At 31.0% G+C, this 24,398-nt stretch overlaps 1 protein-coding gene across 1 annotated transcript; it reads right to left on the reverse strand.

Annotated features, from left to right (window-relative positions):
* Window positions 199-6,091, reverse strand: LOC109720088. The gene is made up of 9 exons (XM_020246970.1): window positions 5,458-6,091; window positions 2,178-5,352; window positions 1,784-1,931; window positions 1,436-1,706; window positions 1,261-1,357; window positions 1,032-1,156; window positions 876-954; window positions 697-758; window positions 199-488 (listed from the first exon to the last, which is right to left on the reverse strand). Exons 1-9 carry the CDS (start codon window positions 6,089-6,091, stop codon window positions 199-201), a joined length of 4,881 nt encoding a protein of 1,626 aa, XP_020102559.1.

The raw sequence follows: 24,398 nt of genomic DNA on the forward strand, positions 1-24,398 counted from the left end.
ACACCTCGTTTAAAAGCGGTGTTTTTCATGTATAAAACACTCTATAGCTTAAAGCTGCTATAACCGATTGAAACCGGTTTACCTGGTTTCACCCGCTAACTTGCCAACCCTGTTCAAGGTAAGCCATAAGGTTGTTCAAACCTTCTCATTTTTACTAAAGGTTTCCACAACCTTACCAAAACTGTAGCTAGCCGCGCTTCATCTCGGCTTTGCTTCACTTTTGTCGTAAGACCTCGAGAGCCCAAACTCCGACGGTCCGGAACATGGCCTTGTTCCCCCGAACATGCCCATGTTCGTGACGCGTTGGCTCTTTGGCTCGAGAGCCAAAACCCCCGACGGTCCGGAGCATGGCCTTGTTCCCCCGAACATGGCCATGTTCGTGACGCGTTGGCTCTTTGGCTCGGAGCCCAACCCGACAGACGGTCCGGAACATGGCCATGTTCTTAGACACATGGCCATGTTCCCTGGGCTTTTACACCTAAACCAACCTTTTAATCAAAAAACTCCCCTGAAAACCCAAAACAATGTTATCTCTTGAATTTGGGGAGAGAGAGTCGGAGAGTGGGAGAGTGAGAGGAGTCGAGTGAGAGAGAGATGTGAGAGAAAGAACAGTATTCTTGTAGTGATAGTTTGAATAAGCTAAAAAGTATAATTAATATTCTTTTAAATAACATCAAGCAGAAAATTAGAAATGACATCTTCTCTGCATCATTGATCCAATAGCCATCTTCTGTGCATCATTGATGTCAATATTCTCGCTGCATTATGTATCTTGATGTTAAAGAAGGCTGCAGTAAATGCCAAGAAAATCATAAATTATTTGGACTTATAAAAATTTGTATGAAAATTGTTATTGCTAAATAATTTTTACGTGCCTCCTTTTGATCTCCTCAAGTTCAGCAATTTGTGGATTGATAAGTATCTTCGTTGCGAAACTTGTTGACAAACAAACCCCTGAAAAAAAAATATTGAGTTATAATCAAATAATAAATATATTATAATGTATTATTTAAATATATATAGAAATGTACCTTTACGGAAATCTACGTGCAGTGCAGTTGCAACTATTATAAGTTTTTTTTGTACTGCATCTTTCCACATGCCTATTCGGGTTGTGACAAGACTATCCCACAATGTTAATCTAACGAACCAACGGCTGCATAATTAAATAAAAATAAAATATTTTTTAGTAAATAATATTTTGAAATATAATACTTTTTTTTTCTCAAATATCTTCTAAAAAGTTAAAGAATAACATACGATTTATTCATAATTATAATCTCTCTTTTTGGACGATTGCCATCGCGTCCTTTTATAAACTCTGCCTTCTCCACATGAACTATCATTCCTGCAACATCTATGACAAAAAAGAAATTATTATTTCAAATTAAGATTTTTTATTAAAAATACTAAATAAGAATAGTGAATAACATACCAATCAGAACTTTATTGTTGATGAGTTTACCCAATTTCTCCAAAGCAACAAATGAGTATGCATAATTTGGAAATTTTGCGAAACCTTCTGTAACTTCCTCAACTTTTGTAGCACTTGTGATTACACATTCGTAGTCATTTGCTGTAATTTTTAGTCCCGCAGTTGTAAGACGTACTCTTATATTAAAAAATGTGTAGATTTTACCCTCAAAAATAATTTTGTCAAGTCTTCCAACGTCATTCCCGTATACAAATCCCTGAATTTTATATCCCTATAATGAAAATAAGAAATATAACAATTAGAATATATGGTTAACATATAATTAAAGATTAATATGAAATTACGTACATTTTCATCAAGAAGTAAAAGTTGAAGCCGTTGTCTTTTTGTTCCAGGATATTCGATATCACACTTTAAAAGTAGCCTTACTCTTATGTTGAACTGATGCCGATAAGGATGTAGAAAATGGATTGGTGTGTAGTAAACAATACTCATCCTGTAAAAAACAAAAAAACAATAAAAGTAAAATTAAAATTTATATAATTATATGAATATATGAGCAACAAAATTTAATAATTAAGGTATTCAATTCATTTAAGTGCAATAATTACCTTGATTGGATGCAAGAACCTCTTTAAAAACAATATTTTTTGTATAGACTCCTTCGTGATCCATTTTTTCATGTGGTTTTACTAAAATTTTTGTAGTACTGCGCGATATCCCTCTAGATAAAGCTACATACAACTGACCGTGTGAAAACACTGGTTCCGGAAGATATACTCCGACATTTGGAATTGTTTGTCCTTGTGCTTTATTTATTGTCATAGCAAAGCTCAAACGTACTGGAAATTGTTTTCTTTTAAATCTAAAAGGAAGATTGTCATCTTCTGAAGGACATAATGGAATTCTTGGTAAAAAGACCCTTTTTCCACTGTGTTGCCCATAAGCGATCTCAGCATCAATTGCATTTTTTTGGAACGCCTTACAAATCAATCTTGTTCCATTACATAAACCATTTATCGGATCGATGTTTCGCAAAAGGATAATAGGACAATTAATTTTAAGTGTAAGCTTATGAGGTGGTAAACCACTTGGCATCAGTGAATTCAAAAATTCTGTCGGATAGTGATTGTGAGTATCGTCGTCAGCAACATCATAACTGTAATAAACAAATTCCGATCCAGGAAAATTCCGTATTAATTCATTGTTTATATCATCGACGTATTCATTCTTAGTTGAAAGTATAGCTCGGCTTATAATATAAGAAGATAAATTGGCATTTTCTTTAAGAGATGGGAATACTGTGTCGATTAACTCCTTTTTTGAACGCTCATTATCCGTATACTTGATCACCATATCATTAGGAAGCTGAATATAGTCACCACAAATAGTTTTTTCAACTCCATCTCCAATTCTTAATAGATACTGTGAAAACCACGGATCCGACTTTGCTCTCATATTTTGAATCAGTTCGAATTTTTTTAGCGAAGGCCAAATATAAGATGCCCTTAAACTGGATTCAATAATCTCTGCTTTTGTCCCACGTCTTATGACAGGAAGGACTTGTCTAAAGTCCCCTCCAAATACCATAATCTTTCCGCCAAATGGTGAAGTGCATCCTATTATATCTTGCAATGTCCGATCAAGCGCCTCAAATGCATGTCTTTTTGTCATAGAAGCCTCATCCCAAACAATTAGTGTTGCTTGGCATAAAAGCTTCGCAATTCCACTTTGTTTAGTAATGTGACAAATGCTGTCTTCATTGACTATTATTGGAATTTTAAATCTTGAGTGTGCTGTTCTACCGCCAGGCAAGATAGCAGCTGCCACACCTGATGTTGCTGTCGCGATAGCAATAAGCCCTAGTGATCGTACTTTTGCCAACAATGCTTTATAAAGAAAAGTTTTTCCAGTGCCACCAGGTCCATCTATAAAAAATAATCCACTTTTTGATTCACGGATGTGACTCATAATTTCTTCAAACGCTATCATTTGCTCAGAGTTTAGAGAATGTTGAGCATTTAAGTGTTCTTCTTCAACAATAATTGACAATTCGTCATGCACTTCCCTCACCTCATCTATATAATAATCTATGTCATCTAAAATGGGTGGTAGATCATACATGAAAATCTTCTTTCCCATTGATTCCAGAAAGATTGAAATATCACGAAGCACAAGTTGCTCGACTCTAATAGAATCTAGATTACCCTGTCGAAAATCCTCCGATATTGAGTTGAAATGCATAGTGTATAATGCACGTATATTTGATGGCTCGCAATACACTAAAATTGTTGCAAATAGTCGTCGAAGTCCTTGTGGAAATTGAAATGTTGATGCCTCAGCTAAACATTCAGAAATACTATCATCAGTATCTATAAGTCCACGTTTTTCAGCCGATTCTCTGAAGGTGTTACATATTACACCATTAACAGTTAAAAGATCAATATATGATGTAACTCCTCTAACATGATTTAGTAAAATCCTTAAATAATATCGCTCTCCTTCCACTGGGTTAGCAGCTACTACTCTACCTATTTCGTACTTCTTCTGTCTTCTTTTCCAATATTTTCCAGTGCTACACCACACATAATGTTCTGGAAACTCTCGATATAAATAATTCCTAGCTTCTGGATCAACTAAATTCATTCGAAAGTATTCGGTCAACATTGTTTTCGAACTGTTCTCCCTGTCAATTACTCTTTGCAAATCATCAAAATCTTTAAATGTCACAAAATGCATATCAGGTAAATGTAATTGTAATGACTTTACGGGAGGATACATTTCATTTAAGTTGAATTGATAAATTCTCCACATAGCCTCCGGCGGAGATACCCAACGAACATCTCGAAATAAATGAACCTCATTAATTTCAATGTTACTCGATGATCCCTCGACATTCACTGCTCCCCTGTCATGACCTTTGTATATGTACTTGAATAGATACTTAACGGCTTTAATACTTGAGCATATTTCAACATTAATATGACAATTGTATCGCATTAGTAAATATGGATTGTACGGTGAGACCCATCTGTTATCAAGAATGGCACCTCTTACTTTTACTCTACGACCATTTTTTCTCCTTCGGTATATAGGATATGAATCCTTTCCTTGAATAGTATTCTCAGTGAATTGTTTAGGGTACTGAAATCTGCATTTTCCTTCTCTCATGCATGCGTTATGTGGCTTCAATGCTCCACAAGGTCCATGGATCATGTGCTTGACAACTAATTGGTGGAGCAAAGGATATTTGATTTGATCGGGTATTTCAGCAGACACAATTTTATCATACTGATCTGGTGTTGTTATTTTGTTATGAGAGGCTAATATAATCAAAAAATGTGCATGGGGCAATCCACGCTTTTGAAATTCTATTACATGCACATGCGCAGCAACCTGACCAAATGTATTTCTTTTGAATAATTGGTCTTTTAAGTCTTCAAGTTTAGCTCTAAAAATTCTTGAAGTCAAATCTGGACGATCTTGTGCTAGCTCTCCAGGCCTCAGTTCTGCTTTAATTTCATCCCAATCCGGATTGCATGTCATTGTAAGAAATATATCAGGTTTGCCATAACGTTGAACTAATGCCATAGCATCTAGATAGCGCCGACGGATATCCCGAGGACCACCTATAAAAGATGAGGGAAGTACAATTCGTTTGTCAGCCATACTACCACGCAGTTCACCAGATGCTACACTATCAACAATGTCTTGATACAAATCGGCTCGAATTCTTATTTGGTCCTTAATAATGAAATCCAGTCTCGTTGACTCAATCTTAATATACATATCAACTACAAACTGTTGTAATAATCTTCCAGATAATAACAATATAGATTTCACAGCAGGACGAATTTGAAGCCTAAAACAATAGTACTCTCTAATAGAAATCTGTTTCCTGTAACGTTTACCAACTCCTGTAAAAATTAGTAAATTTAGTTATATATTTAGTTTTTCATTTATGAAAGTTCTTTAGTCTATACAAATTATCAAGAAAAAAAAAGTACAAAGTAATTAATCACCTTCATTATCATCTATAATGATATGTTCACTTTGCTGTGATGTTAGAGTAGTAATACTCCTGCAGTCTACATGGTTTGTAGATGATATCCCTTCTCCTGCAATAGGTATATCTGGTTGCCATCCTGGATCTCCATTTGGAAATAATAGAGGGTACGATAATGGATCATAACATCCATAATATGGTTGAATGAAATGAGTATAGTTGGATCTATCGTAGATAACAATGCTCCGCTTGTAAAATTGAGGACATCCATTGCCTTCCACCCAAATAGCTGCAACTTGCGATGCAGTAGGTGCATTATATACTCTTTGATCTAGTTCAACACTTGTGCTTAAAGTAATCCTATAATTATCAAGTGTTCCAATGTCTCCAAGACTCCTAAAACTTGCAACATATGGATTTGTAGATAGAATGCGCACAAGCTTGCTAACCATTTTGTCATCAAGATAAGATGTTCTTTGCAATCTATGATTGATGTCATAATCAGTATCATAAAAGTATAATTGCATGTACTTTGGCCCATCTTCCTTTGGAACTAACTGATCCAAAAAGTGATATATTTGTCCTTGTGCACGAAAAGTGTATATACCACCTCGCATAGATGCACAGTCTTTATCAAGTCGAACCCCCATTGACGTGAAGGAAAAATGATTATTATATCTTCGGATATTGCTTCTAAATTGAGTTGATTCACTGCTGTGAGTTGTGAAAAGTTGGTATAGTTCATCCGGAACTGTTGGATGCACTAAATTAACCTTTCCGTTCATGCAACAGAATGCTGGAAACTCATATTGAAATTTTTTTGCCCCACAATATACGCAATTTCGTTGTGTCTTCAAAATATGATGCTTTGTGGGTAAGTTATGATATACAGAATAGTCAATACCATTATCCTCGCAGCCACCAGAGAGATTTTGTTCACTTTCAACACTGTTGGAATTGACATCAATGACGGCTATGTCGGGATATTCAAAACCCAATCCTATCAAAATCATTTAAAATAATTAGTTGTTATACGCAAATATAGTTGGATTTTTTATTTATATTATATTACCTTCAGTTGCACTGTCATTTGTATCAACTAAATAGTTAATTCCTTCGTCACAATCATCTTCAAATTCATGAGCACTATCTGTGGAATATAAAAAATTAAGTCTAAATTATTAATAAAATTAAATAATTATATGTTATAAATTTATATATTGCATGAAAAAAGTTACAATACCTTCAAGGGCAAGGCTTGGTTTTTCTAAATGACTGCTATTTGATGCTTCAAGTGACACGCCAGATTCCCCAATTTGATTCTCCAAAGGCACACTTATAAAAGTATGACAGCTTTTATAAGTTTCGCGCCTTTTGTTACGCCTCATTTCTCTTTCTTCATTTGTCATACTTGTATATCTCTCGCGATTATACATACGTTTCTTCTCAGCAAAACTGACTGCATCAAATTAATATTATAATAAATCATTGAATGCTAGTGATATATTTGGAATGTAATATTCATAATTTCTCTTCTCTATTACCTTCTGTCCTGGTCTCATTTGTACTATTTTCTGATTCACCTATGATAACTGATTCAGCATTATTCCTTTCAGCACGTAGATTACGTCTCCTTCTTAGTCTATCTTCTTTTTCTTCAACTGTCATCCGAGCATATCTTTGACGATTATATAGACGTTTTCTTTCAGCAGGCGCTACTACAATAAATATAATTTTGTATAATTAATAAATATATATACCATACTAAAGATCATTATATTATAAAGAGCTCTAATCATTAAATATCCAATAATAGGTACCTTGTTTCCCTTTATTGTTATCTTGCCTACTCCCTTCCATTTGTTTGATGGGAAGAGGGGATTATGAATATTGTATAAAATATAAGTACTAGTAGCGATAGGCTACTAGTATTGCACATATCCTTGTATGGTACAGTCGCTTTTTAGCCGAAAACTGACAGCAAAGATAAGACTAGGGTAGAAAATTCGAAATCGTAGAATCAGGGGTCTGGGGTGTTAAACAAGTATAATCCAAAAGTGGCTAGTAATTAGGTAGGATCCCGTTGTATATACTGTTTGCGTATTTAAGATTTAATAATTGTATTTATTTTCAATAGTAATAGAATATTAAGTTAGGGTTGACTACTTAATAAATATCCTANAGTCACTTGAAGATGAAAAGATCTTGATTATAATTCCCTTTCCTGCAATTACTTGAAGACAAATAAAATATGCTTCCTGTTCCCAATTACTTGAAAAATGATTCAATCGTTGATCCCATGTCCAGTTTCTTAAAAACGAATAAATCTTGATTATATTCTCATTTCCTGTAATAACTTGAAGACAAATAGAATATGCTCTAAGTTGCTTGAAGATGAATAAATCTTGATTATCCATATTTATTTGTGATGAGAGAGAGGAGAGGAACAAAAAATGGAAAAAATGAGCGGAAATAAAAGTGCGGGAAGGAAATGTGATGAGAGAGCGGAGATCACAGAAAATGAAAAATATGAGTGGGAATAAATGGAAAAAAACTTATATTTTGGAAATAAATAGAAAAATTTAATATGTTATATTAAAAAGAAAAGATATATTGAAATTCGGAAATTAACATATAAAAGAAAAATTATTTACAAATTATAGAAAAATAAAATACCTTTTTCAAAATAATTTTTAAATTAAACAGAAAAATAAAATCCGTAATATTTAAAATTTATTTTTGAAGTTAAATAGATAATATATAAAAAAGATATTATTAAATTAAATAGAAAAATAACTTTTAGAGGAATTTCACACCCGTAATCTGTTATAGAAAATTAACTTTTAAATAGGAAAGTTTATTTATGAAAATTTACACACCATATTTTGAAATTAAAGAAAAAATAAAAATCGTTAGAAAATTTTTTTTTTGAAAATAAATATAAAATAAAATCAATCTTTTTTAAAAGAAAATATATTTTGAAATTAAATAGATAATATCCGAAATAAGATATTTTAAAAATTAACAGAAAAATGTATCTTTTATTTTTTTCACACACGTAATGTGGTATAGAAAATTTACATTTGTAATTTAATAGAAAATTTTAATTTTTACGATTTTAACACCATATTTTTAAATTAAAGAAAAAGAAAATCGGTTAGAAAATAATATTTTGAAATTAAATATTAAAATAAAATGTGTTTTCTTAAAAAGATAATATAATTTGAAATTAAATAGATAATATCTGAAAGATTTTTAAAAGTTAAATAGGAAAATTTATTTTTTACGTTTTTAACACCATATTTTGAAATTAAAGAAAAATAAAATCCGTTAGAAATTAATATTTTTAAATTAAATAGTAAAATAAAATCTATTTTAATAGAAAGAAAATATAATTTAAAACTAAATAGATAATATCTGGAAAAATCATTTTTAAAATTAAATTAAAAAATGTATTTTATAGAATTTTCACACACGTAATCTATTATAGAAAACTTAATTTTGAAAATAAACAGGAAAATTTAATTTTTACGATTTTAACACCATATTTAGAAAATATAGAAATATAAAATACGTTAGAAAAAAATATTTTGAAAATAAATAGAAAAATAAAATCTGATATATTAAAAATTAGATATATTTTGAACTTAAATAGATAATTTTTGTTAAATTTTTTTTTTAAATATAATAGAAATATTTTTTTTTATAGATTTTCACATATGTAATCTGTTATAGAAAACTTACTTTTGAAAATAAATAGGAAAATTTATTTTTTACGATTTTAACAGCATATTTTGAAATTAAAGAAAATTGAAATACTTTAGAAAATAAATTTTTTGAAATTAAATAGAAAAATTAAATCTATTTTGTTAAAAAGAAAATATATTTTGAAATTAAATAGATAATATATAAACAATTTTAACACCATATTTTGAAATTAAAGAAAATTGAAATCCTTTAGAAAATAATATTTTCAAATTAAATAGAAAAATTAAATCTATTTTGTTAAAAAGAAAATATATTTTGGAATTAAATAGATAATATATAAAAAAGATATTTTAAATTAAGTAGGAAAATATATTTTATAGGATTTTCACATACGTAATCTGATATGAAAATCTTAATTTTGAAATTGAATAGAAAAATTTAATTGTTAGGATTTTCACAATAATATTCTGTTACAGAGAACTTGCGTATTCAATGCGGTTTTTATTTATATTTTTATTCGGTTAAAGAGGAGAATAGGCGCTAGTTTTCATTTCGAAAATTAGGTCTTTGGACAAACCCAAATTTGTTATAGAAAACTTATTTTAGATATTTAATAGAAAAATAAAATAATTTTTTTAAAAAAGAAAGTATATTTTGAATAAAAAAAAAGTAGATTTTGAAATTAAATAGATAATATCTAAAAATCTATGTATGATTGATGTTGCAGTGTGAAGAAGCATTCATCATGCTCATCGGAAAAAAAGAATCAGCGCCAAAAAAAAAGAGAAGAAAAAAGCATAGACCATCTATCATGCTCTCCGGAAAAAAAAAGAACAACTTCAAAATTCGAAAAATAACTTACTTGGCTCGTATTCCCAATTACTTGAAGAATGATTCAATCGTTGATCTTATGCCTGGTTACTTGAAGATGAATAGATCTTGATTATAATTCCCTTTCCTGTAATTACTTGAAGACAAATAGAATATGCTTCCTCTTTCGAATTACTTGAAGAATGAATCGATCGTTGATCCCATGTCCAGTTACTTAAAAACGAATAAATCTTGATTAAACTCTCCTTTTCTGCAATAACTTGAAGACAAATAGAATATACTCCAAGATGATTGAAGATGAATAAATCTTGATTATTCATATTTATTTGTGATGAGAGAGCGGGGAGGAAAGGAAAAAAAAAAAAAAAAAAAGAGCAGGAACAAAAAAGCGGGAAGGAAATGTGATGAGAGAGTGGAGAGGCTGAAAAATGAAAAATATGAGCGGGAATAAAGTGATGAGAGAGTGGGGAGGAACGAAAAATGAAAAATATGAGCGGGAATTCATGTATAAAAGTAAAAAATATTTTGAAATTAAAAGAAATGAAATTTTGAAATTCGGTAATTAAGATGAAAAATATACAATATGTTGTTTGTATTAATTCACATTCGAATCAGATCCGGATATAATAAATAAATATATTTATTTATAATGGTCGTGCGAAAGATTCCAACGTGTTAACTATAAATGCTAATAAAATATATTTTTTAATATGATTATTATTTAGATAGTACTGGATTAAATAAAATCCCTATTTCGGAAACGGTTGAATGTTTTTCTTAATGAGAACTTTATTTTTTAATAATATCTAAAAAAAATATCTTTTATAGAATTTTCACATCCGTAATCTGTTATAAATAACATAATTTTAAAATTAATTATAAAATTTTATTTTATAGAATTTTCACATCCGTAATCTGTTATAAATAACATAATTTTGAAAATAAACAGAAAAACTTATTTTGTAGGAAAGAGGAAAATGGGCGATAGTTTTCCCGCCGAAAATAAAGAGGAAAATGGGTGATAGTTTTCCCGCCGAAAAGTGGGTCTGTCGACAGACCCATATTTGAATATACATGCTTTTATATATAGTATAGATATATATATATATATATATATAGAGTTGAGCTAGAATACTATCGATAGCAAACGAGCTCAGTTGCCACCCATTTATTATCGATAATGGAGCCTCCAAATCGACGATCTGCACCGTTGAACATGATCTATACCACTTGAAGTGTTTAGAAATCAAATTTCATACATTTCCGATATTGTTTTCTTATCTATCGAGTGGATACAAAAATGAACGGCCGAAAATAAATATTCTTTAAAAAATGATGATAGGAGTCTTGTAATCAAGATCAAGAGTATAGAGCTTGTTTTAAATAGTTTAAAGAATTTTTTAACAAAAGTTCAATTGATTTGGATATCATAATACCATTAAACGAGAAAACCCCTCATATCGACCATTAAAATTACAAATTTTGAAACCCTTTGATCATTAGGCAAATGATGTCGAAAAGATTTGAAATTTGATTTCTAAATACTTCAAGTCGTATAGATCATGTTCAACGGTGCCGATCGTCGATTTGGAGGCTCCATCATAAAAAATAAATGGGTGGCAACGGAGCCCGTTTGCTATCGATAGTATTCTCCCTCAACTCTATATATATATATATATATATATANATATATATATATATATATATATATATATATATATATATATATATATATAAAGTTTTTATATTAAAATTACATATAATGTTTGGTATTTGTTATATATAATTTTTGTTCTACGTTTGCTTATTTATGATTATAAAATAGTGTGTTTAGATTAATATTTTATGGTACAATATTTATGTTATTATTCTAAACATACATAAGGTCATCATAAAAATTAGAGTAGGGTATATAGATTTCATACAGTTTATAAATTTGAGTCACATAAATTTGTTAAGAAAATTATTTTGGACTTTTATTCATTTCCGTTGCGTTTTGAATCAATATAAAATTTTTGGGTCATTCAATATTATATAAAGATTAATGTGAGATTAACTATATCTAGGAGTAGCCACAGTATTCTAGTCATGATATATGATCACTTACGGTATTTTTTATAAGATGATATTGAACTAAGGTTAATCCGAAAATTTATATGCATTCCTAATTTAATTTTAATTGTTATTTAGTGTCAAATAAGGTTATTTGTGTTTTTATTATGCTAAGGATTAGCCACAGTATTCAATAGATAATAAAGAATATATAAGAATTTACTAACATTGAATTAAAATTTAACTATTTATTACAGTCAAATAAATAATTATTTTTTGAATTTCAACTAGAATAGGATAGCGGATTGAATTTCTAGATAGCGATTTTTCTTATGCCCACAAATACAAGAATCTCATTGTTTAAAAATTAATTTTCTGTTAGTCTTATTATTAAAATAGATAAATTATGTGCGTGTAGTAGCTCTGTTTACAGGAAGATAGAATTTATCTAATTTTAAAGATTATTATCTTATAGTAGGCGATAAAGTATTTTATTTTCTTTGTTCTTACAGCTTCTTCCTTTAGAGCATTTCTTAATGATGTTTTTCGTATTTCGTATCCTTATACTTACTAGCGGCAACTATTTTGATTGGAAAGAAAATATTTTTTTTACTTTGGGTGATATGGATTTAGACTTGGCTCTGCGTGTTGAGCAACTGCCTAAGGTAGTGGGGCCAATGACTGCACGGCAGGAATCCGCACAGAAAAGTGAGAGTGATCCAACCGCTTAAGCATGATGGTCATAAAGTCTAGAGTATCAAAAAGTATAAGAAGACTAATCTCAGAATGTGATAAAGCAAAGAATTACCAAAAGGCCATTGAGCAGTAGTTTATCAGCTCCGATAAAGTTTTGGCAAATGCTGATGAAACGACTTTCGGACATCAAGTACAATCGAGGTAAGGGTGTGTGTGAGTATATCATGGAGATGCGGAACATAGCAGCTCAACTAAAGGCTTCAAAAGTTGAGATCTCCGACACCTTTTTAGTTCATCTAATTCTGAACTCATTATCGTTTGAGTTTAACCATTGATTTAGTATGAAAGATGAGAGAGAGAATATGAGTGTATTTTTAGGATTAGGGTTTTGCGAGAGAGACATATTTTGTACATCACTTTGATTATAATGAACATCTCCGCTCTGTCTTCGCCCGTGGACATAGGTCGGCGTCCGAACTACGTAAATATTGTGTGTTTTATTTTTCTTCTCTCGTTCTCGATTCTTTATTAGTATTTTCGCACCCGACGAACTAGATATTTTCGGTTTTAGTTCTAACAAACTGGTATCAGAGACGGATTGCTCGTTTGGGTGTTTAAGACGTCGACGAAATTTGAGATCGAGAAATTTGTTCACTCCAACAGTTTCGCTCTACGGCAAGTTGTCGTTCTGATGCAACAGAGGTTGCAAAAGGCGCTATTGGAGATGAGAAGATTGGCACTTCAGGGAATCCCACAGATTTGCTCATTAAGTTTTTTAGACGATCAAGGTCAAGTATTCTGTTAATTTGTTCGCATGTGCAGTAGCACTTCAGGAGCTTTTGGGATTTTGATGGAGAAACAGAGAATTTAAGCGAAGATGGAGATTATTAAATATGTCTAGAATTCTAATACCGCAAAATTTTCTAATTCTATTATGTTTTGATTATCTTATTAAGTTAAGTTTAGATTATACCTAATTTTATTGAGATATTCCTAATCTTTAGTGGGTTTATATTCCTAGTTCTATTAGGATTTAGCCACTATTATAAATATACCCTTTAGTAGGGCTGGCAAACGAGCGAGCCGGCTCGCGTTCGACTCGTGTTCGGCTCGATATTCGGCTCGCTCGAGCTCGACTCGAAATTAAATGAGCCGAGCTTGAACAAAATAAAAGGCTCGAAATTCATTTCAAGCCGAGCTTGAATATTACTCGGCCCGTTCGAATTAGGCTCGAAAAGCTCGAAAAGCTCGAGAATATATATATATATATATATAAATATATATTAATATATATATAGAGCCGGCTATATATACTATCGATAGTACCAAGTCCTGTACTATTGAGTTTTCTACCATAAATCTACCATTTAATCATTTTCACGACCGTTAAATATACTATTAAACCAACCATCCACTCAATCCTAGGGACCACTATCAATTTAACTGGGGACCACTATCATCCTAACCGCACATTCTTATCCCAACGGCCGAAAACTCAATAGTACCAGGGCTTGGTACTATTGATAGTATAGTAGCATAATCTATATATATATATAATATAATGTATTTTAATTACATATAGCTTTAATTTAATTGTCGCCATTATGTTGGCCCATAAAATAAACCCAACAAGTACGACGTGCAATTAAGTCCAACTCTAAATTTACATAACACACTCTCTCTTCAGACTTTCACTATTACACATAACTCTAAAACAATAACATTCAAATCTCTACTTCTTCCTCTCTCTCTCTCTCTCTCTCCTCTCACTCAGACCTCATCTCAGTCAAATTCATCCTAGCTCACATTTCTTATAATTTTTTGTATTTTGAACTATTGGACATGTTCATCAAATTGTAGTAATGTCTATAAAAATTAAACTATTGATATATAATGCGAGAATTTCAATCGCTCGTTTAGAGCTCGAGCTCGGCTCGACTCAAAATTAGGCTCGCTCGAGCTCGGCTCGAAATTATCAAGCCGAGCTTGAGCCTAGATTTAGGCTCGAAATTAATTTCAAGCCGAATTTGACTGACATAAGCTCGCTCGAGCCGGCTCGTTTCCACCCTACCTTTAGCCCGTTTGGATACTTTCTGAAAACGTAGCATAGTTAAACTATGCTACGGCGATAGATAAAATATCCTATGAACGTTTGGTAGGAAAAAAGTAACGTAATATTTGAGATATAGTTAAACTATACTCCAAAAAATAGAGTAAGATAATCCACACCAACAAAGAAAAAAAATTCACCATTCTTGAGATCCCATATTCAAAAAAATGCATCAATTTCTAACTTTTAATTTTCAACATAAAATTTAAATTTCACATAGATTCAAATTTTAAATTTTAATTTCAAACTCAATTTTAATTTCAATTTTAATTTCAAATTTAATTTCAAATTTCAAATTTAAATTTTTAAATATCAATTTCAAATCTCATAGTTCGAATTTCAAATTTAAACTTTAAATTTTAAAATTATTTCTTAAATTTAAATTTAAAATTTAAAATTCTAAATTTCAATTTCAAATTTTAAATTTAAATTTTTATTTTAAATAAAATTTCAAAATAAATTTAAATTTTAAATTTTAATTTAAATTTCAAAAATTAAATTTAAATTTTAACTTTAAAATTTAAATATTTTAAATTTTAAATTTCAAATTTCAAATTTCAAATCTCAAATTATGAAATTTCAAATCTATATTCAAATTTCAAATTTTAAACTTTAAATTTTAAATTTATTTTTTTAACTTTAAATTTTAAATTTATTTTTTAAATTTTAAATTTAAAATTCTAAATTCTAAATTTCAAATTTTAATTTTTTATTTTAAAATTTTAAATTTAAAAATTAAATTTAGATTTTTATATTTTAAATTTTAAATTTTTAAATTCCAAATTTGAAAATTTAAAATTTAAAATTCAAAATTTCACATTTCACATATCAAATTTTAAATTTTAAATTTTTTTTTGAAATTTTAAATTTTAAATTTTAACTTTTAATTTTAAAATTTAGAAAAATCCCGTAAAATTGCACCATGCGTATCCAAACAGTTTAAAAATTGAATCTGTGGAATTTTTAAGAGTTGCAGGATTCTCTATTTTATATAGGCCAAAACCACAGTTTATAAATTCCGTAGAAATTTTTTACTGTACATCCAAACAGGCCCTTATTCTATTAATTTAGTACTGAAGATGAGAGAGAGAATATGAGTTTGGATTTGAATTTTATGAAAGATACATATTTTGTACACCACTTTAATTATAATGAAGATATCCACTCCGTTTTCGCCCATAGACGTAGGCCGGTGGCTGAACCACGTAAATATTATGTGCTTTATTTTTTCTTCTCTCATTTTCGATTCTCTTTTGGTATTTTCGCATCCGACAAACTAGATCTTTTTGGTTTTAGTTCTAACAGTTTTCATCTACAAAACATTACCTTATCGCATGAATTTATAGGAAGGTCTCTCTTACAACTTATAGCATTGTCAAACCTTGAAAATGACAATTTTATTTTATTAAAAACTGTCCAATTATATACTAATTTTTTATTTTTACGAAAATTACTATAAAATAACTTCGAGTTCCACACTAGACGGGATTCCTCTAAAACTTTGTTCCAAAAGTTTCAATTCTTTACAATAGAAAGGAATCTAGCAGGTGAATGAATCAAATCACCTAAAATTAGTTAGTGACCCTAAATTGAGATTCGTCTCTCACTAAAGTATAAGGTTGCCTTATTCTTTTAAAATTGCTAACAATAATAAGATTAACGTGTAGATGGTCCCTTGAATTGCTTGTAAGTTGCACTTTACCTTCCAAGATAAAAATAAAAAACACTTAACCCTCTTAATACAATAATAAAAGCATTTTATTAGGTTATATTTTTCAAAAAAAATTATAAAAATAAATAAAATATTTTTTTATTTTACTCTTTTCTTATTTTTTCTGCATAGTACTTTTGTCACGACCTTCTCTATTGCTGCTGCTCCACTACCTCTTCCTCCTCATCTGTTCCTCAATCTTTTTTCCCGTCTTTATTTCACTTCCCTTCCTCTTCCTCTTTATGATTGGTATATTTGAACACTATCATTTTTTTTTATTCTTTTTCCGTTAATAGGAAAAATGTGAGGTAAAAAATATATTAAAAAAATGAGAAAAAAAGGAATAACTCTATATAATTTGAAAAACAAAGAAAAGCAATTTATATTAAATATAAAAATATAAAAACACCTGTCTTTACAAGCTTAAGCTTTTACAGTATAGTGGTTATTTAACATGATATTAATTTAAGTTTTTAGAGTACAGCGATTGTTTCATTTATTTCACATAATATCAGAGCACGAGGTCTAGAGTTCAAGCATTACCAGATTCCTAGCATTATTAATTTCATTTTATTTAATTCAAGTATACATCATGAGCCTACAAAAAGCGTATTGTAAAAGCTTAAATTATTCTCTAAACACCGTTCATATGAAACAACGATTATTCTCTAATAAAAGCTTAAGTTTTTAGAGTATAACGATTATTTAATGTGGCTCTGATATCCTGTTAAATAATATGAAACAACCGTTGTATTTTAAAACCTTAAGCTAATTCAGAATAATATTTAAATATTTTATATTTAGCCATTTCAGTTTTAAAATTAAATTTTTAATGGAATTGAATGGACGGGCCGATGAAATGGGACGCGTGAGTTCTCAAGAGTACTTTTTTTTCTTTTTCTTTTTTTTGTGAGAAACAATAAATGCAACATGCCATTTATTGAGAAGAATTGAAATCACTTAAGCCTAAAAATAATAAACTAACAGCTATATATCTAGGAAAGGATTGCCCTTCAAACCTATGTAAAATATTAACTATTTTAAGTGAGCCATAATTAGTGTGGGTGCTCTAAAAGCGCATCAACCACATAATTTGAGGACATAAAACAGATAATAATATATTCAAAACCCTAAGCCTTTCTTTATGGTGGGCCCAAAACTAAACCAATAGGTTGGCTCTTTGTTAGGAAAAATTCCACATGTTGGACAGTACTAATTAGGCTCTCTTGCATGCATTTTAAAGTGCCGCTACCACTGGATCTGAGATTTCTAGTGCAACATTAATTCCACAAGAAAACATGTGGCTTCAAGAATGAATATATATATATATATATATATATATATATATATATATATATATATATATATAAAATAAGAAATTANTTTATGATCAAACTATTTCAAAATTGTCAATTTTCAATGGCTATTATGACGAGTTTGGAGTTTAACGGTGTAGAAGAATCTAAATTTCTTCAAATTTTGATAGAAAATACTTTAAACTATATAGATTAAGGTTAACATTCTTGATTTTGAATTTAAAAGTCCTATGCTCAAATTTTAAAGATTATTCAATTTTCACCGTCCATTTTGATATAATTTATTTACTAAGTAAACGGTATCGAAAAAAACTAAAATTTTATACCTAAGAAATTCATATACCCTAGATCATATTTAACGGTGTGGATCGTTGATTTGAATGCCCTAAGATCGAAAATAAACACTATAGTACCGGAGCTCGGTACTATAGATAGTATAGTAGCCTAATTCTATATATATATATATATATATATATAGAGTGAGGTTACTATGCTTCTGAAAATACGGAGCCTTCTGTGCTTCCAGATCGTTTTTCATGTTGCGACTTTCGAATCGTCGATCGGCTCCGTTAAACTTGATCTAGAATATTTGAAATACCTAGAAAATAAATTTTGCACTTTTTCGATATCATTTGCCTAGTGAACTAAGGGGCTCAAAATCAACGGCTGAAAATAAAAATCTTACAAAACGTGATAATATGACATTAAAATTTTCGATCAAAGATATTGATCTTGTTTTATATTGTATAAAGAATTTTCTATCAAAATTTTATGTGATTTGGATATTTCTACACCGTTAAACTTGCAAACGGCTCACCACGGCCATTAAATTATAAAATTATTCTTATCCCCGAGAACAATCCAATTTTCATCCAAATACTATTTTTCTTATCTCCATATTTGTACTTATTCCTGTAATAATTAGTTTTTGCTTATATCCGAACCAAACGGTACCGGGTTTTGCCGGAGAAAGCTCAAACAGAATTCGCTGTTCAAAGGTTTGATATCGTTTTTGAATTTTGGCGAGACTAATCTGTGTCGTTTATATTGGATGGCTCGAATTAGGTATGCGAAAAATCGGCCAGTAAATGAGCTTCTCGTGTGGAAATTGTTACGCACAGTATCATTGGAAATTTGCATGGGGATTCATTTTGACAAATCTCTACCTGCCCCCTGTTTGAAAATGACACAAAAATAGATGTGAACTTTTGAACCTCCTTTGATTATTCTCATTCTCATGCTTTGTTACAGTTATACAACAAGCTCTTTTAAATCCTTTTTCTACTAGCCGTCCCTAGCGCAAGTGACAAAAGATTAGCTAAGTTTATTTTTAAATGAAATAAACAAAGCGGATAACATGCTACCTATCTCTTTTTTTTAAAAAAAAAGTACTTTTTCCCTTGATGTCTATATTTATGGTAACTATCATTATTTGTTCCCCCATGCACCTATTTAGGAATTAGGATCTGATAAATACTAAAGTATTAGGTGAAAAGGAGTTAGAGAAAGAAAGAAAAAATTATATATATATATATATATATATATATATATATATATATATATATATATATATATATATATACGTCCCGACTACTATACTATCGCTCCGTGCTACAAAAGTTGTTTTCGATGAGCGGCTTCAAATCGACAATTGGCTCCTTAGACTTGATCTACACTATTGAAAATATTTAAACTAAATTTCAAATTTTTTTCGACATCATTTGACTGTGATCAAAGATATCAAAATTGACATTTTTATGGCCGATGTGATATGTTTGTGAGTTTAACGTGTAAAACAATCAATCCGATGAAATTTTTATAGAAATTTTTTTCACTATTAGAGTAAGATCGGTATATCTGATCTTGAATTTAAATCTTTTATCATCATTTTTTGTGAGATTTTATTTTCACCGTTCAATTTTAGACCACTTGTTTGATAATAATGATATCGAACAATTATAAATTTAGTTTCTAAATACTTAAAATAGTGAGATAACATCTAACGGCAGCAGATCCGTCGATTGGAAGGCCGATTATCGAAAAACAACTTGTAAGCACGGAGCCCCCGTGCTACCGATAGTATAAGTAGTGCCTAGTTCTATATAAATATATATGATAAGAGGAGAAGAGAGAGAGAGACGGAGAGAGAGAGAGAAGGAGTTTGAGCTGAACTCACCCAAGCAAGCAACAAGAGGTTGGGCTTTTGATTTTAATTCCTTGGATGGAGAAGTGTAAGGTTGGATGATGGTGTAGGGTGGTTTAGTGAATAATTTTGATCAATAGGATTATTAGTAGCCAAGAATATACTTCAAGGGCTAGAAACCTAGAAGCACAAGGGTCGTATGTTTTAAAAAGTATTATAGCTCAATTATATATATATATATATATATATATATATATATATATATATATATATATATGAGCTAGGCTCCTATGCTGATTTCATAAATTTTTGACTTCGTTTATCTAGTAAACGAGTTGTCTCAAAATAAACGGCTGAAAATAAAAATCTCATAAAAAACAGAGATAAAGAACTCAAATTTCAAATCGGAAATATTGGTCTTGCTACTGTTGTTAAGTTGAATTTTCTATTAAATTTTTATCTAATTTGGATACTTCTACACCGTTGAACTTAAAAATGTGCCACATCGGCCGTTAAAATAGTCATTTTGGAGACATTTTGATCGCTTGGTAAATAATGTCAAAAAATTATAAAATTTGGTTTCTAAATAGTTCCAATAGGGTAGATTATACTTAACGGAGCCGATCGTCGAATCGGATTTCCTATCATCGAAAATAACTTAGAAGTACGGAGGTCTCCGTACTTTCAAAAGTACAGGAGGCTTACTCATATATATATAAAATTGAGCTCCTATGCTTTTAAAAGTACCAAGTTATTTGTGCTTGTAAGCTTTTAGCCCTTGGATTAATAAATGTGCGGTTAGGATGATGTGGGCCCCCTTGGGTTGAGTGGATGGTTGGTTGAATAATATAATCTAACGGGTGAAAATGATCAAAGGCGTAGATTTAACGGTAAAAAATTCACAAGCACCAAGTGTTTGGTACTTTTACAAGCACCATAGCCGGACTCACATATATATATATATATATATATATATATAGTAGGGTTGCTGTGCTCTCCTGAGCCATTTTCGATGATGAAATTTTCGAATCGACGATCGGCTCCATTACACTTGATCTAGCGCATTTGAAGTTTCTAGAAAATAACTTTTGCGCTTTTTTGATATCATTTACCTAGTGCTCGAAAGGATTCAAAATCCATAATTTTTAATGGTTGATATCTGCCGTTTTTAAGTTTAACGGTGTAGAAGTATTCAAATCAGATGAAATTTTGATATAAAATTTTTTATACTATCTACAACAAGATTAATATTTCTGATCGAAAATTTTAGTGCTATATCACCACTTTTTATAGGATTTTTATTTTCAGCCGTTAAAAAGTGGTGATATAGCACTAAAATTTTTGATCAGAAATATTGATNCAAGTTTTAGTTATTAAAAATTACCAACTATAGACGGCAAAAGTTCAAATTGCCACATCTTCATAAGTTTCCTTTCGATCATTAGGTAAATGATATAAAAAAATCATAAAAATTATTTTCTAGAAACTTCAAATACGCTAGATCAAATCTAACGGAACTGATCGTCGATTCGAAAATTCTATCATCGAAAACAGCTCAGGAGCACGAAGACCTTCATGCTCCTAAAAGCATAGCAGTCCTGCTCTCTCTCTCTCTCTCTCTATATATATATATAGAGAGAGAGAGAGAGAACTAAGCTAATATACTATTAATGGTACTAAGTCATTGGTGTTACCAAGTTTTTGGCCATTCGATTAAGAGATGTGCTGTCCCAATAAAAGTGTACAATTTATATTTTAGTCCTCAAAAATAATATTTAAAAAAAGAATAATGGATGAAATTTTTGACGGATTATTTACCCAAAGGGCATGTGTAAGTATTTTTTATCTTTAGAGAGAGTATTGATAATATTTTTAACTTTAGAAGAACATATACGAAACAAATGGCCTCCTAGGGAGGTACGGGTGGAATTATTCATTTTTTAAAATACTTAGAGACTAAAAGTATAATATAATATACATGAAAGTTTCAAAACTAAATTATTTTAATTAGAATTACAAATAACTTAGTCCTCATGGACAGTGCTGGGCCTGGCAATCTAAGAACTCTCTTGTGTCATACTTGCCGTGCTATTCAAATTTCGAGTAATTTTTCCAAAATGTTACCTACAAACTGCTTAAAACTTGTTTAATCAATAAATAATAATAACTATATATACTTTACAAAAACAAATATTTAAAAAATATAATTTAAAATTTAAAATGAAGGAGATTTCAAATAAAAAAAATTGAGCCACCCCTCGGCCTAGCACTTAAGGCCTGGCCCAGACTTGTTCGGCCGATGTGGCCCAGTTAAATTGAGAAACCCAATTCCTAAATTCTTAAGCATTAATCAAATTTGCTGAGCGGTTAGGGTGAGAGAGACAAAAAATTGGGGTCGAAGAAAAGAAAAAATTGAGAAACCCAATTTCTCTTCAATTTCTTTTCTCTCCTATTCTAACCACCGATTAAAATTGATGAATAGTTAGAAACTTAGGAGCACACGGATTGTTGTGCTTTTAGCTCTGCTCTATTGGTTGTACATAAAGTGATTTAACATTTCTGGTGTTGCATGTAGTACAGTTTTATATTTAGTTGTTAATTATTTTTTTTACTATTTTCGTTGTGGTTGATCTTGCTATGGTTGATTGTATTGATTGATTGTTGTACTTTGGTTTCTACGCTGTGTATGTACATAAAAGAGTCTATCCTTTTGTACATGGGAGGTTTTGTCGATGTGCCGGGTCTAAGCATGCTTCGGGTTAGAGATTCTGTCTGTTTGTATAGGTAAGATTATGTCTATGGGTTAGGTCTAGACATGCTTCGGGATGGTCTTTGGTATTTTTTTCAAAAAAATTTTATATGTTTTTTGCTGTTTTCTAGTAAAAGATTTTACAAAAGGGCTTAGGACTTGACATATTCTTCCGAACCCATTTATACAATATCTATATAATAACATTAAAGGGCGAACCCTTAACAATTTTGCATCATTCTCCTAATTTCAGATGTTGGTCCTGCATCAACTATTTTTTCTCTCCTATTTTCCTCACCCTCTATACACAGCTCTTTCTCTCTCTTCCCTCTATTTTCAGGGAAACCACCCTTTCTGCCGCCCACCCTCTTTCTCGCACGCGTGATAGGATCCCTAAAATTTGGGTATCCTCTGGGCTTCTTCGTCGATCCATCATGATCCGCGCCACTGCCCGTCCTTCAAATCCCATGAAATTCGTTGTAGATCCTGCGCCGCTCCCATCAAATCTCGCCGATCTCACAATATTGGAGGATCCCTGTTAGCATCCACGAATCTTGCTTCTCTTTGCTCTCTACTATTCTCTCTAGGATTTTCCATTATATTTTCTAATCCCCTATCATTCTCTTTGCAGGAAAAAAGAAAGAGACTTAAATGATAGAGAAGAGTGATGAGTGTAGTATCCCTGGGGTTTAGCGGTCAGAGTGACTGTAGTATCTATGGCTTGTCGACACACCTGTAGAGTGTCGGGACGAGTTTGAGTCGTTTGGCGCGAAATGGACGCAAAACGAACTCGGCGCAATGCGAGATTGGAGCTCTGACACTGAATTTTGTAAATTGTAGGTTTTGAGTGTTGAGTATCGGTACCTGAGGGGAGTACCGGTACTAGGACTAGGTACAGATACTGCATCGGATTAGTACTGGTACACAGCGTTTGGATTGCTGGCTGAGTGCAGGGTACCAGTACCCAAATTGAGTACCGGTACTCAGGCGGCAGATTTGAGTTGGTAAGAGGTCTTTTGGTCATTTTCGCTGTTGGGTTTATCCCCGACCGACCCCAGCTATATTTATGTGTTGAGCTTGGAGAAACAGGGTAGCAGCTCCTCTTTCTCTCTCTCTAGTTATTTGAGGTTCGATCTCATTTCTTTTCTTCTCTCTAGAGGATTGCTCTTACAGCTTGGTTGATTTCGTTGAGGCTGTTCCGGCGCAGGGCTTCTTCGATCTACTTCTAGCCGGTTTTGCATGAGCATTTGAGGTGGGTTAATATTGACCAAACACTTCGGAATTCCTCCTAAGTTTTAGAAAGTGTCAGCATGTTTCTATGGATATTATAGTCCCTTGTTAGTAGCTCGAATTCATGGATTTGCTTGTTTTTATATGAAACCTGAATTTGGAGCATAATTTAATGATTCTAGATAAATTATTATCTGCTGAACTGGAATTTGACTTAGGAGAAAACTTATTAAACCTATACCTGACACTTTTCAAAAAGTTACCAGATTTAGCTTCAGGAGCTGATTTCTTTTTGTATCACCGTTGTTAGAGTGTCGTGGATACTTAGATTAGTGTAGGTTGAGATTACGCTCGTGCTGAGGAGCCGAGCTCGTTTCTACAGAAGAGTTAGACTGTTTTGTACTATCGGGT

The sequence above is a fragment of the Ananas comosus genome, linkage group 14 (assembly GCF_001540865.1).
Source record: "Ananas comosus cultivar F153 linkage group 14, ASM154086v1, whole genome shotgun sequence".
Classification (NCBI taxonomy): Eukaryota; Viridiplantae; Streptophyta; class Magnoliopsida; order Poales; family Bromeliaceae; genus Ananas; species Ananas comosus.

Coding starts and splice junctions, on each gene's coding strand:
- LOC109720088 (XM_020246970.1), bottom strand. CDS start 6,091: ATGGGGGTTCGACTTGATAAAGACTGTGCATCTATGCGAGGTGGTATA. Junction 1,932..2,177: donor GTGTTTTCACACGGTCAGTT/GTATGTAGCTTT, acceptor TGTTTTTTACAG/GATGAGTATTGTTTACTACA. Junction 759..875: donor CTTGAGGAGATCAAAAGGAG/GCACGTAAAAAT, acceptor TACATAATGCAG/CGAGAATATTGACATCAATG.